The sequence below is a fragment of the Corylus avellana genome, chromosome 11 (assembly GCF_965113065.1).
Source record: "Corylus avellana chromosome 11, dhCorAvel1.hap1.2, whole genome shotgun sequence".
Taxonomy (NCBI): Eukaryota; Viridiplantae; Streptophyta; class Magnoliopsida; order Fagales; family Betulaceae; genus Corylus; species Corylus avellana.
This window is the reverse complement of record NC_142500.1, coordinates 11,815,225-11,832,577: the sequence shown is the minus strand read 5'-3', so window position 1 is coordinate 11,832,577 and position 17,353 is coordinate 11,815,225. Positions and strand designations below refer to the sequence as shown.

The 17,353-nt window shown below is 36.0% G+C and overlaps 2 protein-coding genes across 2 annotated transcripts; one reads left to right on the top strand and one right to left on the bottom strand.

Annotated features, from left to right (window-relative positions):
- The first annotated feature begins 398 nt into the window (after nt 1-398).
- Nucleotides 399-6,521, top strand: LOC132166391 (3'(2'),5'-bisphosphate nucleotidase 1). The gene is made up of 8 exons (XM_059577194.2): nt 399-684; nt 1,405-1,480; nt 2,943-3,016; nt 3,121-3,326; nt 4,291-4,501; nt 4,592-4,690; nt 4,777-4,930; nt 6,127-6,521. The coding sequence occupies exons 1-8, from the start codon at nt 472-474 to the stop codon at nt 6,288-6,290; spliced, it is 1,197 nt and encodes a 398-aa protein (XP_059433177.2). The 5' UTR covers nt 399-471; the 3' UTR covers nt 6,291-6,521.
- Nucleotides 6,522-8,192: 1,671 nt separating this feature from the next.
- LOC132166465 (2-oxoisovalerate dehydrogenase subunit alpha 2, mitochondrial) lies at nt 8,193-12,513 on the bottom strand. The gene is made up of 9 exons (XM_059577282.2): nt 11,626-12,513; nt 10,258-10,395; nt 9,952-10,134; nt 9,622-9,779; nt 9,431-9,530; nt 9,109-9,220; nt 8,868-9,007; nt 8,610-8,795; nt 8,193-8,498 (listed from the first exon to the last, which is right to left on the bottom strand). The coding sequence occupies exons 1-9, from the start codon at nt 11,884-11,886 to the stop codon at nt 8,331-8,333; spliced, it is 1,446 nt and encodes a 481-aa protein (XP_059433265.2). The 5' UTR covers nt 11,887-12,513; the 3' UTR covers nt 8,193-8,330.
- Between the last annotated feature and the right edge of the window lie 4,840 nt (nt 12,514-17,353).

Below are 17,353 nucleotides of genomic sequence, written 5' to 3'. Positions count from 1 at the left end.
CAAAAAATGTTTTCAACTGAAATCATTCGTTATTATTATTATTTTTTTAATAAAAAATATTTTACATCAAAATAGACGGAGCTCAATTAATTTGCCAAAGTAAAAGCATTTCTTCTTGACAAAGCAATTTAGAGATGCAAGGGGAAGTGGCTTGGCAATAAACTTCACCACCCACCTCACAAATTTCCATTGGGAAGTCATTTTGCACATGGATGGGGCTGTAAACGAACAAGTTTACTTGAATTTGGCTTAACATTGGCTGGTAACTGATCTTTTGATTCAAATAAATGGGAAATAAAATCACTGTTTTTATACAACAATTTTCTGGTGCTCACAAAATCCCACGCTCTTGTCATTGTCAAGGGAAAAAACATGCAAAATAAATATTGACTGTCCACTGAAATATATTTTGGGTGAGGCCAGTCATCAAATCAGTCGAAATTCAAGGAAAACTATTTAAGTCGGAGAGAAATGGTTACAATAAATTGTTTGAGAGGTGTACCCAAAATCACATACACCTCAACACCCAAAATCACAATTTCTAAGCCCCTTGTTTCTCTCTTCTCCAAAAGGGCCTCTCCACTAGTAGCAATAGTAGCAGCAGCATCATTTTCCTCAATGTCTTACGACACGGAGCTCGCGGCTGCCAAGAAAGCAGCATCTCTCGCTGCCCGACTCTGCCAGGCATCTCTCTTTTTCTCTCTCTCTCTCTCTCTCTCTTTCGCTTTTTCTTTCTTGTATGCCTTGCCCGTTACATGTTTGTATGAGTGTAAATGCACACAAAGAGGCATAATTAGGCACACAAAGTTGCTCCTTTTTTGTTACCCTTTGGTCTGCATTGGGAGGATAGTGAATTTGAAGACTGGGAAATGTTATTTTGGGAGAAACTCAGAAGCTAAAATGAGTATTTGAGTTAAACTCAGGGGATGATTATGTAATCCGAATGAAACCCAGAACCTAAAAATCATTATTTGAGCGAAATTCAGAGGATAATGTGTACTTTGTGTGAAACCCTGAATCTGAAACTACTATTTCAGAAACATTATGAGCATAATAGTGTAATTTTAGTGATACCCAGAACCTGAAATGATTATAAATTTAGATGAGTACAGGACATGACTGCTTGTTTTAGCCAATATTAGGACAAAGAAATTATTGTTGCATATTGTCTTTGGAGCAATAGGAGAACTGGAAATTGTTATTTCTACTTTTGGAAAGGAACTTGTAAATGCAAAACAAAATGAACTTTATTTGAATCAGTGTGGTTGAAATGATTGGATATTTCTGCTTTAATATGGCATTTATTTACCTTTTATAGTAAATATTCACCTGTAGTTTATGTTTTTGGGCATTATATATTTTGTTATGTCAAGCTGATTCCATGGGGTGTTGCTATTTCCTCAGAAGGTGCAAAAGGCACTGTTGCAATCAGATGTCCAGTCAAAATCAGATAAAAGTCCTGTCACTGTGGCTGATTATGGTTTGTTGTCAAGTTCTTCTGTGCACGCCTTTCATTTATTAGTAATCTGTTGTTTTCTCTTCTGGATTCTCATAATGAATCACATGTGAATCTTGATTGCAGAAGGAGATTATACAATTTTTTTAATCAAGTATGGGAAGTTACTTTTTAGTCCATAGTTTGGTTTATTGCATAGGAAGATTAGTGAGATAAATTACTTTACCTATAAATTATCGTCCAGTAAGACCTAACCCAACCTTGCCCACTCTTACGACCTGACGAAGGTCCGGGAGGATCTGATTTCTCTGAATTCTGCTTGGGTAGTTGGATCTGCTGAAATTGTCTTGCTTAATGTGCATCCTCTAAATGAGAGGAAACACATCTGTGTCATATTATAGAAGAAGAGGTTTGTAATCTCCTTTCTTATTTGCTTGAAGGTTATGGTAACTTTTAACAATCTTTGTATTTCAATCCCAAATCCTGCCTATCAGAACAAATTTCCAAGGAAGTACCCCAAAAAACTGCACACCAATGTGTAAGCAAGCAGTTTAGGAAGTTAAATTCAACTGGGTCCAGCATGGAAGGCTTGTTATATTGCATGAGATTAATCTTTTATGAGCCTTACTTGAAATTTCCAATATATAGTTTCCATAGAGAGTATATTTTGAAAGAGTGAACTTTTATCATATGGCCAACTTCAAATTTCTAGACAACTTTTTCATGTTATTGATCACACAGTACAAATTCAGATCGCCAAGGATGTCTTAATTGTGGGGTTAACCTTGTGCATGACTTTACTGTTTTGATAAGTAAATTAATCTAAATAGAAAGCACAGAGGGAGTACAACCCAAGTATACAGGAAGTATACAAGAGAAACCCCACTTAGGGAAAACCTAGTGGATGACTTTACTAATCGCTATGTTTTGATCTTCCAATATTTCAGGGCTACATTAGAAGTAAGCTTCTGTTTCATTGCCTGAAGTTTTGAGTGGATCTTTATGCCCTCCCTGCCAGTTCATTAGCAGATATAACTGAGCCAGTTGGTCTTCTAGTGGATCTATATTACCCGTGAATTTTCTGTGAATGGAATGTGTTACAGATATAACTGAGCCAGTAGGTCTTCTAGTGGATCCACATCAACCCTATTTAATTGTTCTTTGTTTGAATAGTAAAGTAGATGCTTACTTACCATCAGAAAAGTTTTTTTTTTTTTTTCCCCTTAAGGTTGTAAAGTAGATGCTTGATATCAATTGTCCTGTTTTTAAATTCAGTAAACTGTCTATCCAATGTGCTTTGGTGTGAGGATGTGGCACATGTGATTCAAATTTTCAGTTTCAGCATCTCATAATTAAAGGCTATGTTATAAAGTATTTATACTGTCGGAGTGATTTCAGTGATTGTTTCTATAATTGCAGTGTTTAGGATTTACATGAATTGCAACTAACTTCCACTCTGTTTCTATCAATTAACTATAATTCCCAGGTTCACAAGCTCTGGTTAGTTTTGTGCTGGAGAGGGAACTTCCTTCTGAATCATTCTCATTAGTGGCTGAGGAGGTGAGTGTGTATGCTTGTGCTGGAATTTCCAGAGACATGCAGGTGCCATCTTCTTTTCTCCTTTGAACTGTGAATCCAGATAAAGAGTTTTTAAATCTTTCTAGGATTCAGGAGATCTTCGCAAGGAAAGTGGGCAGGAAACGCTACAGCGCATAACAAAACTTGTGAATGATACTATCGCTAATGATGGATCGTTTAGCGTTCCTACATTGACTGCAGCAGATGTGCTTGGGGCCATCGACTGTGGCAAATCTGACGGTGGTTCTCATGGCCGGCATTGGGTTTTGGATCCAATAGACGGTACTAAAGGGTAAGCTTCAACTGTGAATCTGACTAATACTTATGTTTTAAGAACCAGGACTCTCAAATAGCATTTACTTGTTATATCCATATACTTAAACATAGATGGAATTTTTTCTTGGATTCACGTGAAATAGTTGATGGCTTGATTGGTTGTATGCTTATTATTTTGACCATTTCACCTTTGCACCCATAGATCTATATATGTTGATGGTGCTTGAATCTATTGTTTCTTGCATACATGCATCTTGACATGAAACAATGTGTACACATGGATAAGGCTGATAGTAGAATGGGAAATATATCATTTATGGTATCTGATATCTGCTTTGAGACTTTTTATTTTCTGCATGTTAGCAGGCCATAGTTGGCAATATGTAATTCATTCATCTAAACTAATAAAGCCCTAATCCTTTCTTCTTGAGGATGCTGCAAAATCCCGTGTCCAAAATTGTTCCTATCCATTGTGATTTTATTTATTCTTGTTAAATCATAAGCTAATATGCCTTTTTTGGTTGAATCATTCTTTTTCTTCTAACCCGTCCTGAAGTCTTTCTGGCTTCTTTGTAGCAATTTAAATCACTTGTAACTTTTGGTGTCGCTTGGAACTGAGCTGATTTGTGGAAATGTTGGATAGATTTTGAGTAATATTATGTCAAATTTAACCATGGTGATGTCACAGATATCTGGTTATTAGGCATTGTGAACTAATGAAGTCCATTTAGAAGACTTCTGGAATCAAACAAAAATCAGTGGCCTCTTTTGACCTCTTTTTCTCTGCGTCTTTTTCGGAGGTGCTAATAAATCTGCCAAAAAGAAAGTGATAGACTGAAATTTTGATGCTTAGTATTTCACTATCTATTGGCTGATTTATTAATTTTATCATTGATTCACCGAGTGCTTTTTATGTTTTTTTAATCTGCTTATGAGCGAACCATGATGAAATAGCTTGTGCTTGTGACATTGCATAATAGATTTGTAAGAGGAGACCAATATGCTATAGCACTAGCATTGCTAGATGAAGGGAAAGTGGTTTTGGGCGTCCTGGCTTGTCCAAATCTTCCTTTAGCATCCATTGGTGGTGATAGTCAACATTCTTCAGATGATGAAGTTGGTTGCCTTTTCTTTGCCAAAGTTGGTGCAGGAACATACATGCAGTCACTGGATGGTTCTTCACCAATAAAGGTTTACACTTATAGGAAGTTATATAAGTGCATACCTTATTTCTATTGGTATTTGGCGCATAAAATCATTTGTCTCTCTATTGCCCTTCAGGTGCATGTCAGTACTACCGAAAATCCAGAGGAAGCATCATTCTTTGAATCCTTTGAAGCAGCACACTCCTCGCATGACTTATCTAGCTCCATTGCAAATGTACTGTGTTCTCTCTTGCCCTATATCAATTATTTTATCACTGTTATTCCTTTAAATTTCTTGTTATAAATATTATTCATGAACAGAAACTAGGTGTCAAAGCACCGCCAGTTAGAATCGACAGCCAGGCTAAGTATGGGGCACTGTCCAGAGGAGATGGAGCCATATATCTGCGATTCCCTCATAAAGGATACCGTGAAAAAATATGGGATCATGCTGCTGGGTGCATTGTCGTTACTGGTAATGGAACTATTTTTCCACCATTCTTCTTCTTCTTCTTCTTCTTTCAACCAAAAGTTTGCTGGAGATGGTGACAGCGCCTGTGTGTTTGTTATTTTTTGTGGACTGGGTACTGGTCTCTCTCTCTTTTTTTTTTTGTTTTTTTTTTCCTGGATAGCATGCCTTACTGGAATGGGGATGGTGGGGTTAACTGATGTCAGGGTGCATTCGATATTGTCATGGTGGATTCCAGATAATATAGTACTTTTTACCACCCTCTTCTGACCACCCATTACAATACATATTTATTATTATCTGATAATCTAAGGCTTTAAACAATAAGGCATTCGGCTAGGGATGACTACATAAACAAACTAGGCATAAAGAGGGTCCTTATGCAAAGCTAGTGAAACAAACTAGGCATATGGAGGGTCCTTATGCAAAGCTAGTGAGACAAGGAGATATCGGTTATATGGATTGATATCATTTACTGTTTTTTTTTTTTTGTTGCCTACTGGAACTTTACTCTATCTCGGTTTTTTTTTTTTTTTTTGGAAAAAAAAGAAGAATCTCACATTACTACCAAGATAGAAAAAATGCTATTCAGTCTATAATAGGAGTTCCATTTCTCCTTTGGAAGGGTGAAATTTCAGTCAATGAGTGGTTGGGTACTTTAATGATTTTGTCTCCCGGCTTTCATAGATAAGCTATGTATGCTACAAGTGCTAGGTTGAAGGAGGATCATTTATATGTTTTTGATACAAACCTTGGGTAGAACTCACCCCTTGAGAACCGGCTTGCAAGGGAAGGGTGCTCAAGAGTTTATATACACATGGTCAAGGTTAGACTTAATCCATGTGGGACACTAGGATTGTAACAGTTTCCGGATGTAAAATCGTAACACAAATATGGGTATACGAGGGCAAATCCTATTAGTTTCAAAGCATGTTTAGGTTCTACAACGAAACTTAGTTTTGCTTTTGTACATGTTCAGTGAACATACCCGGACGATTTATGGATTACTTGCAAGAACCAAAGTGCATGAATGAGCTTTCAAATTACTGCCCTTTTTAAGGGATATTTCCCAAAATCTATCATTTTCCAGGTTAATGAGACATTATAAGATGAGTCTCCTTGTTTGTGGTAGTGATTTTAGTTAATTAAAATTGCACATCTAACACCCATTTTTATGACATTTCTTTAATGAACTTTTGCAGAAGCTGGAGGTGTGGCGACAGATGCTGCAGGGAACCCTTTGGACTTTTCTAAAGGGAGATACCTTGATCTTGACACTGGCATAATTGTTACCAATCAGAAATTGATGCCTTCACTCTTGAAGGCAGTTAGAGAGTCCCTGGACGAGGCAACTTCATCTTTGTGATTCCTTTTGTCACATGATTCACCTATCTTCTCTGAGTTTGTTTTAAGTGTATTTTTGTGATTTTATGTAATCAAGTATTTGTCAGATCCTAAGTGAACTCGAGAAATTCTTAGACAGGAATCTAAAAGTTCCATGGCTTATAACGTTGTAAAACTTCTAAAATAAATAGTGATCCCAATTATCCTTTCTGAGCTGATTAATTAAGAAATAATCACCCTATATTTTCTTCCACTGGAAACGTGTTCACTTGCAAGGAAAAGGACATAAAGAGTCTCTGGAGATTTCCCTTCCAAATTGTTAGAATAAGGTCTAAACGTCTCAGAGCTGTTTGTGATTGTAGTGGTAGGCAAACCCAGTTCAACAATTCCCACACTCACGGTATCTTGAAGCTCAAATCTCTACATAGGAATGGAAGAGTAATATCGTTAAATAAAATCCGACTAATTAGGGTCAATAAAAGATCCAGTAAAGTAATAAGCCAGTAAAGTAATAAGCTAGATATAGGATTCTCATCACAACTAATATTATAAATCATCTTAGAGTCCTTTTAAATGTGATATAACTTTTAAAATTATCGTTGAATTTGAGATGAATATTATTAAATTTTGATCTATTGGTGATTTTAAAAGTCATATTATATTTAAGAGGACTCTAGAGGAGAACTTATGCCATTACTCGAACACATTATATTGCTATTAATTGGCAAGCAACTTTCTTCTAATTTTAAAGACCCTCTTGCCTAACTAAACCTTGCGTGTTAGTAAGGACTGAAACCTCAAGGCTTCTTGTTTACGTCAAATGGTTGTTGTACATAGATGCTCCTTTCTCTCTTTTGATTTCAGCCAGAGTCGACCAAGCTTTAGGAGGAGAGTAAACCTTTTGGTTTACCTCCTCCTCCTACCCCCTTTTACATATTTTGGCTTCCTTTCTCACTGAGTTTCTCTTTTCATGAGAGAGCTCTTTTATATCTAGAGTTTCTTTAGATCTATCTATTGTCTTCGATGATTTATCCCCAACCCTCGTAAAATAGCAGCCGCTATATTCATCACTTCCTATCCGCATCATCCTTCTCGTGAATCGTCTCCTCCATTGCTTTGCCGGCCAGAACTGTGTAGTCTCGAAGATCGACTTTTTCAAAGCCAGATCTTCTTCCCTACGTAGCTCTCCGCATCCCCTCCCGACCACCATGACGATTCATGTGCCGATGCATGGACCACACGCTCCCGCCAGTGAATCTAATGCGCCGGCATGTGGGTCCCATGAGTCGAGTAGTTTCTTCCCGATGCCTTCCTCCACTGCAACCGCTAATTTTTGAGTTTTTCTTTTTATTTTTTGTATTTTTTTTGTAGTGTTTTGTTGTTTTGCTACTTACTGTTTAATCCAATTTGGTTCGGCTTCAAACTCTGTCTGTGAAGTGGATCTTTTTTTCTTCTTTCTAGTCTACTTTCAGTTCTTTGAGGTGCTAGTGGTTTGTTTAGATGAAGCTTTTAAAAATAACCTTAACTGATTGGGCTTAAGACTCACTGTTTGTAAATGAAACCTTTTTTCTATTGTCCCTTTTCATCTAAATCTCCACACCTTCTTTGAAAGCTTGTTTGGATGTTTGATAGGAGTATTTGTACTCCAAATGGTAATACCCATCATAGTATGCTATGACTTTCATCGACTGTATTCAGAGGTGACCTCCACTTTCTCCTTCATTGAGGTGCTAGTGGTCCGTCTTGATTGGGTTTATTTGTTTAAGCTTGTTGTAGTTTCATGTCTGAGCTGTCAAAGCTTGTTTTGTAACTTCCTTTGATTTAATGAATGCCAGATTGTTACAAAAAAAAAAAAAAAAAGACCCTCTTGCCTTTACCCTTGTCCTGTCAGTCGGAATCACCATCAAATATTGGACATGAAATATGGAATCAACAGACCAGTATTTACGCTTGGAAACTGCAGGCTTCGGATCTGCTTTCAATTACAATGGCTGTAATAACATATAATACAAGCTCACATATTCACCTTTTATTAAAAGTATAAATACGTAGATGTCCAAGTCTAGGCAGGAACATCTGATGGGTAATCCTGTGGGTGTCTCCTGATCGTCTCTTTCAGCAATTTCTCCTGCTCGTGGAGATTGGATGGAGTTAAATCATATACATCTGTGAACATGTCCGCCACTGGGGGTTTCTCAACTTTCTCTGCAACCTGAATTGCATGTAGTAGCTGTTCCAAAAGCACCATCAGTCTAAAATTTGCAAAATGTATTATGAAGCAAACGACAATATAGGACACAACTTTATCTTGAAGTTGCTTTGGAAGATATGTAAGTTTTACCTTCTCTCTCATGCTGCTTCTAAAGCTTGACTCAGCCTCACTGCTCCACCAACCATTGCTTTCAATCCATTTTCTAAATCTAGTTACAGGGTCTCTAGCCAATTTCCACCATTCAATCTCATCGGCTGGCCGATACTTGGTGGAATCATCCGATGTGGAGTGGTGTCCTACTCTGTATGTTAATGCCTGTAACGAAAAAGACCAAATCAAAAATCTAAAGTTGAAGTGTCTGAGATTCAAAACCACTCCTTACTTTACCTCAATTAAGATTGGTCTGTGTTCACTTATTGCCATTTCACGTGCAGCTTCAACTGCACTATAAATGGCAAGTGCATCATTACCATCTACGCGGATGCTTCGGACTCCATAAGCTCGGCCTCTGACAACTACACCATCACCTGCCAATAAATAGAAGAGAAAAGTTTGTCAAGATACCAAGAGACTCTCCATAATAAGAATCATCATCAATGTAGAAGAATTCACAGGAAAAAGAGAATACTTCGAAACTGGTCTGAAGTAGGGGTACTAATAGCCCATCCATTGTTCCGACAGATGAATATAACCGGGGCCTCCATAACCGCAGCAAAATTTAACGCAGCATGGAAATCTCCCTAACATTACTTGACGTATTAGAAAATAAACAACCAAAAGCATCCTCTTGACTGAAAGAGGTCTCTTGGACTGGTAACGAAAGTGAATCATTTTATTATGTCTTGCCATTGGAAGCTTTTGTCTGTTTTGTAACTCTACAACCGACTCCTTGCAAAAATGGTTTGAACAGAGAAAAAGGGTTTCTTAGTTAACAGTGATTAGATATTTACCTCACTTGTGCCACCATCACCAAAATACGTGACTGCACATGCTCTTTTTCTATCCATCTTCAAAGAATATGCAGCACCAACAGCATGGGGAATTTGTGTACTGGGAAAAAAGTAGGAAAGATTTAAGGCATGATTTTTGCACTAAAAGCTGCACAAGACAACTCCTTTCATAGACAAGATTCATATCTTACGCAATTGTCGATGATACGGTAAAGTAATTGTACTTATTAGATCCGTAATGGATGGGCATCTGCCTGCCTTTTCCATAATCAGCTTTGTTTCCGAAACACTGGTTTGCAAATTCTTGTAGGGTGAAGCCACGCCATAGTAGCACTCCTGGTTCTCTGTACTGCATGGCATATCATTAAAAGTTTCTTCTCACATCATTTTCAACATGGCAATATGTCAAACTAGAAACAAGATGATAAATCAAAAGGATGGAGATGGTGATGAATATGTTTGTGCATACTACTTCAAAAAATTGTAAGGGAAGTACATGTCTGCGAGTATGTGCTTGTAACCTGAGGGAAGACACAGTCATCAATGGTCAGCGCTGCTGCAGTTGCAATGTTGATGGCCTCTTCTCCAATTGTAGTCAGATAAAATGAAATTCTTCCTTGCCTTTGTGCTTCATAAAAGAGTGTGTCCATAGTTTGAAGCATAATCATGCCAGTGTACATCTTTACAGCAAGTTCCTCACCGACCTAATTAAGTTGGTAGCTCATAAGTCATAAGGATCTCTTCTATTGGATATAGATGATCAGGAAAAAAAAAAAAAAAATCTTCAGGGAAATGCGGGGAGGGGAGGGACTCCAGATCAAAAATACCTGTATAACATTGCTGCCAATAATCAGCTGTCCTTCATCATCAAGGACACGGTAGCAGCGTGTCCGTTCCTCTGGGGATTCAGATATGAACCTCATTTCAGGAGTGAAACTAACCTTTCCTCCTGGAAAATCCAAGATCTGTAATTGAACATAGCTTCGGTGAGTAGAAATAAAAGCAGGCTTGCATAATAGTATGATTTGAAATCCTGTTTAAACATTCAAGGGTTTGTTTGGAAGCAAACTTGAACATATAACCTGCAGGCTGTAAAAGGTATTGTTGGTCCTGCCTTTCTATTAGAAAAAAAAAAAAGATATTATTACAGAAGATGCCTAGTGATATTATAATCAGTTAATCACCCAGAAAAGTTAGACAAGCTGAGTCTCTTTCACGATCCTTATTAAGAGTTCAGGTAGAAGTCATTTTCCCTCCATTCGCTTCCCAAAACCCTCAAAAATCAAAATTACTGTGCATATAAGAAAATGATTTGAATTTACACACATCCTGGGACACTTTTGTCTTGGAAGCAAGATTTTTTCTCCTGAAACGCATTTGAAGGATTCAACATGATGATCTTCCTGGTACACATGATCATCAATCACAATGAACCAGAAGGAGGGTCCATTTTGCCATAATGATTGAAAAGAATTGAAATACGAACACTCCTAAAAAAAGTCAATTTTTAGATACTGAATAAATATACTCTTCTAAATTTGTAATTCTTGCTCTTAGTTTTCTTGGACTCCATTTAGCAACAAAAACTGTTTTATTACCTCTCTTTTAGATACGGAATGCACAAGTCCATTAAAAATGTAATGTGTACACCAAATTAAACTACACATGACAGTGTATAAGAGCAAAGTTTATAATGCATCTGATTACATTTCAATATAATACTATAAATTTTAAAATAAATTTACTTGAGAATGTCTATAACATAGCCCATCAAATGCATGTATATCTCACATAGAAGCTAAAACACCAAGCAAATTAATGGGGGCAGCACGATGCAGGTGTATGAGTTCAATTTACAATTTAACATTTTTCCAGCCAACAATCTTTTAGGCCATCAAAAGCCCTACTAAACTTTTAGAATCCAAAAAAGTGAATTTTCTTCTTTCACTCATGATAAAGTCAAATCACAGCAGGAAAGTATCAATTAAGTTATTTATTTATTTTTTTAATAATATATATATATATATATATATCACTTCCAATTTATGGTTCCTAGTAGCTCCATGAGGCATGAAACACATAACAGTTTATCACATGTATGAAAAAAAAAAAAAAACCACTAGAACAACACAATAAAAAAAGTTCCAAATTTGTTTTCCTAAAATACCCGATTGATTGTGGGCTTTCCAATATACCTTGTTGTCATCAGCATCATTGAGAGAATTCAAATGTTTGTCGGCTTTTGTCGATTTGAAACGTTGAGAAGAGAAAAGGGTTGCTTTGATACTCAAATCTGCGTCTGGGTTTCTTAGAGTTTGAGCAATTGGTGCTGCAACTGAAAGTTCTTGATAATGGAATAAAGTAGAAGGGCTCAGCAGGTTGATCACACCCAGCAAACCCATCTTGGATTTTAGATGGTTAATAACTTTAGATGATTTTCTCATGAAGACAGCCATGAGAGGATAATTCCAAGTACACGAATCTGAAGTGAAAATGTATAGAGAGAGAGAGAGAGAGCCTTATTTGCTAGTTAATGGCTTAATGCAATCTAACACCATCAGATCTTTATATCCTGTTAAAAAAGGACGGTCCAGATTCAATAAAGCATTTTTACAAAAACAACCAAATCAATCTCTTTCTCTTTCTGTAAAAAGAACTACAACTCTCAATGCCAACACCACCTTCATCCACATTGCATTATTTGTAGCGAATTTCTGATGAATTCAAAACTGATGCCAAGTTCAGCCAGCAATCAAAAAATGAGATGGGTCTTCAAAGATTTCATCTTGGCTGTAAACAAAGTCATTTTCTGTTCAACCCAGAAACGATCGGAAAAAGAAATTTTCTTTCTAACTCATAAACCCCGCAGGTACTTTGGTTTCATCATCTTCACTTTCCGGCGAAGAAAAAACAGAAGGTGATCACTCTGGTTTAGCAACTGAAACTAAAGCTACCCAATTTATTATGTGCGAAAGGAACCCGAGAAATAAATTTACACACAGAGAGACAGACAGACAATGATTCGGTCGTTTTTTTAAAAATATTTTATTGAATTTCGACCGAACCTGTTGTATTCCGAAGGGTTCTGTTTGTTTTTTCAGATAACCTTAAGCCAGATACGTTTTGAGGAAGAGTCCCTTACGTTAAAATAATGACTTTTGGGGAAGGGTTGTGGGGATAAGAATAAGTTATTTCTTTTATTTTGTTTTTAATTAGTTAGTACTAAGACAAATGATAATTATACCTGTCTCAGGTTATTGCCATGTAAGAATTACGTGTAAGCAATTGCAATTTTGTAAGAGCACCTTAAAAGAGAATAGACAAATCCTTCATAAATTTGATTATTATTAGCCCTTTTTTTTCTCCAACAGGATAGTTATTGTATAGTTTTTCTTTCTAATATGAACAGTAAATAAGCTGATTAGCTTATTAACTATTCACATTATAAACTTTGTTTATTATTATTTTTCTTTCCCTTTCTTCCTTTTACTCTCTCTCTCATCCCCTATCTTTTACACTTTTTTTCAGATAAAATAATATTTAAAGAAAATAGATAGTAGAATAGAGAATTTGTTAGAGTGTGTATGAAAAAATGAGTAGCTAAAGTAAAAAATGATATTTTTTTAATAAATATTTTGCTTACTTCTGCTAAGATGCTCTTATAAAATGATTCTATGATTTGAGATTAAAAATGGATTATAATAATCCAATAAATAGTTGCAATATTATAGAAAGCAGTTTATTTTATTAAGTAAAAGAAGAAGAAGAAGAAGAAGAAGATGCTGTTTAGAAAAAAAAAAAAAAAGAGGAAGAAAATACTTATATGTAATTGATGCAAAAGTAATTACGAACTTAAATTTATTCAATAAAAAATATTAAGACTTAGGATTATCAATAGCAATTAAAGGATTAAGACCATCGAAAACCAATTTTTATATATAAAATTTCATTCACTAATACTAAAAAAGAGACATCGATTTTGCTGCAGGAGTTCCCAAACTAACACGAAAGCAACATAATTCACAAGGAAAAAAATGAAAAAAAAAAAAAAAAATTATGAGATCAAGTAACTAAAATATGGTTAAGAAAACACTAGTCAGAACCACGTCATGGAGTGCTTTAATATTACTTGACTTGGCATTACTTGGTGAAGCTATGTTTTATAAAGAATTCTAAAGAAACTTCAAATTGATTAGTCATTTTTAGGTAATAACGCAGATGTGATTAGTACTTTTCTCTAGGTTATTACAAATATAAATAGAGTCACCTAGTAATATCAGGTCATGTGATATTGGAACACAACATGACATAGTCTTAACAAGGATGTCAGTAGTTTAAGAGGGAAAATTTGTAACACCTTGATTCCATATTCAAAAGATGAGAAGTAGCCCACATAGAGTAGTTTATATAGATAATTAATTTATGAGTGTTAAGTCCCACATTGTCTAGTTACAAGGTGAAACTGAGCTTTATAAGAAATTATGGGAAATATACTTTATTCTCCTGAAGTTGTACACCTCTGTTATTTTACCTCCCATGTTTAAAAATTTGCAATGTACCCTATGAAGTTTTTGTTTTTTTTGTTTGTTTTTTTTTTTTTGCAATGTAGTCATTCCGTTTGTAAATTCTGTCTTTTTTGACGGTTTGGAGGTCACGTGCGTCTCACATGCCCTTTAAGCACTAAAATTTCCAAAATTGCCCCTATGATATTTCAAAAATTAGCCAAAATATCACCATATATTTTTTTTTTCAATTTTTGTTTTTTTTTTTTTAAAAAAACTATAGACAAAAAAAAAAAAAAAAAAAACCAACTAGGAAAAAAAAAAAAATCAAATGGGGTGGCAGGCAGCCACCCCATGCCCATGGGGAGGCTGCCGGCTACCCCCATTAGGCCATGGGGGTGGTAGCCACCCCCATTTGGGCCAAGGGGGTGGCCAGCCACCCCCTTGGTCCAAAAGAGAGGCATTGTAGACTTTTCATATGCTAACGGTCCAAGATAATAGATTCTATTAGCAGAAAGCCAACATTGTCAAAAAAAAAAAAAAAAAAGTTTGGGGGGGTGCATTGTAAATTTTTAAACATTGTAGGTAAAATCAACAGAGGTGTACAACTTTGGGGGATAAAGTGTATTTTTCCCTAAGAAATTTTATGAAAGTTTCAAATTGACTAGTTCTTTTAAAATTATATCGCAACTATGACTAGTGTTTTTTTTTTTTTTGGATCGTTACAATATGCCTCTTGTAGAAATAGAGCGCTTGGGCATAATATTAGCTAAAACATAGGGACTGTGGAGACGGTTGATATGAACTCTGAGGGGTTTGGATGGGTTAAATATTTACAAATGAAAGTAAGGATGGATATTTCCAAACCATTGCCTAGAGGGAGGCTGATGAACGTGAAGGATAAGCAGATTTGGGTCTCCTTTTGGAAGAATCAAACATGGGGATGGCAGATGCGTTACAACAACACACAAGCCACTACATGATGACACAAATCTGAATCCGACATTGATGGAAGGTGATAAGGACTTTAATTTAAAAAGTAAAAAGGAAGAAGGCATAACAGAAAACACGACATTGATGAAAGGTGACATGAGGCCATTTACACTCATGAGGATGCTCATTCCTATTATGAGTTTGCTGATATGCTTAAATGTGGATTTCTCAGTCCTACACCTCTTGAAGAATAGTTAGACGCTCCTACGCCTCAATAAGGGCCGGCTTGATACATGTTGGGGCCTAAGGCGAGAAATTTAAGTGAGGTATTTTTCTTTAAATTTAAATATTAATTAAATAATATTTATTTTAATATTATATTTTTATTTAAAAACAATTATTCTCACTTTTTGAAATGCAAAATCACTTATTAAAGTTTTATATTCAATTTTTTTCTAACATCTCCTTTTTTTTTTTGTTTTTAATCACTGATGAGATATTAAATGATTTTAGGTTCTTGAACAATTAGTTGTTAGAAAATAATAAAATTGGAAAAGAAAAGAAGAATTCAAATTTGAATAAGACTTGAATTGAGAAATAGAGAGAAAAAATATAAACTTATAAATATGAGTTTGTAATTGAATATAATATTTAAAGACTTTCCATCTTCTTAATATTTAATTTTTTTAAGGTTGGAATCCAATCATAAATTCATATTTTGTGGACAAAAGCAATTTATGTCTCACAGTAGAGAGAGAAGAAAAAAAAAAACACATACACACACACACATATCTCATGCATTGACTATTCAATTGTTAGTTTAGGACAGATCATAATTTATTGCTGATTAGCTGTTATTATAAATTATGAAGGAAATCTTTGGCTGCTCATTATGAGGCCCAAAATATCTCTACATTTGTTGTTACCATGCACAACAATGATGAATAATAGAATTGAAAAGAGAGAGATTAAGAGAGAGTCGAAACATAGATTTAATGTGGTTTGGCAATGTGCTTACGTCTACAAAGAGTGCGGCTGATTTTGCTATTAATGATTCAGGATTACATTATAACATATATATAGGAAAACTCTAAACTCTAATTGTACGGATATATTTTGGAAATCCCAAAAATATCAGGTACCATACCACTCCGCTCCAGTCTACTTGGCCTTCCACTGGTGTTCTAATATAAGCCACTAATTCCAACAATCTCCACCTAGTCATTCCTTCGTAGATAATCATTTGGATTCACTTGGAACTGATAGGTTTGGGGTTGTCGCCGCCTCTCTCTTCTTTTTTCTAGCACCTGGAGAAATTTGTCAGGTCCAAGTAATGCTGAACTTATCTGCAGTAACAGGCTTCGTCAACATTGCCGCTGCATTCTCAGAAGTGTGAATCTTCTTAAGTAACAACTCACTCATAGCAACCACTTCCCTAATCATGTGAAACCTCACATCAATGTGCTTGGTTCTCGCATGATTCATCTGGTTCTTTGCCAAATAAATGGCACTCTGGCTATCACAATGCAACGGAACTCCACCTTGCTGAATACCCAGCTCCTTGACTAATCCTTGAGCCACAAAGCTTCCTTTGCAGCATCAGCTGTCGCCATGTACTCTGCCTCAGTCGTGGACATTGCAACCGTGGACTAGATGATAGACTTCCACCATATGGGTTCTCTTGCAAGAGTGAACACATAACCCGTGGTTGACCTCCTGTCATCCAAGTCCCCTACATAATCTGCATCCACACATCCCACAACTGACAATTCACTCTTCTATTTGACAAAAGTGATGTCGTAGTCTGTAGTACCTTTCAAATATCTAAAAATCAATTTAACTGCATCTTAATGCTGCCTCCCAAATTTACCATGTACTTGCTCACCACACTGACTGCATGAGCGAAATCTGGTCTGGTACATACCATAACGTACATCAGACACCCCACTGCACTCACATATGGGACGTTAGACATGTCTTTAGTTTCTTCAACTATCTTTGGACATTGCAAGGTAGACAAACGGAAGTGATTCACCAAAGGTGTACTCATCGATTTCGCATTCTCCATGCTAAACATCTCCAACACCTTCTTCACATAGCTGGCCTGAGATAGCCATAATCTCTTAGCATCCCTATCCCTAGGAATCTCCATCTCAAGAATCTTCTTGGTTGCGCCCAAATCCTTCATGTCAAATTCTCTACTCAATAAAACCTTTAGCTTGTTGACCTCCACTATACTCTTTGCTGCAATAAGCATATCATCCATGTACAGTAACAGAAAAATAAATGAGCCATCATCAAGGCTGTTCACATAAATACTCATACTCACATCTCATGTAGCCAATTTTGATCATGTAGGAGTCAAACCGCTTATACCACTACCTTGGAGACTACTTTAGCCCATAAAGTGACTTCTTTAATTTACAGACCAAGTGCTCTTGTTTAGGTTGACTGAACCCTTCTGGCTGCTCCAAGTAAATCTACTCCA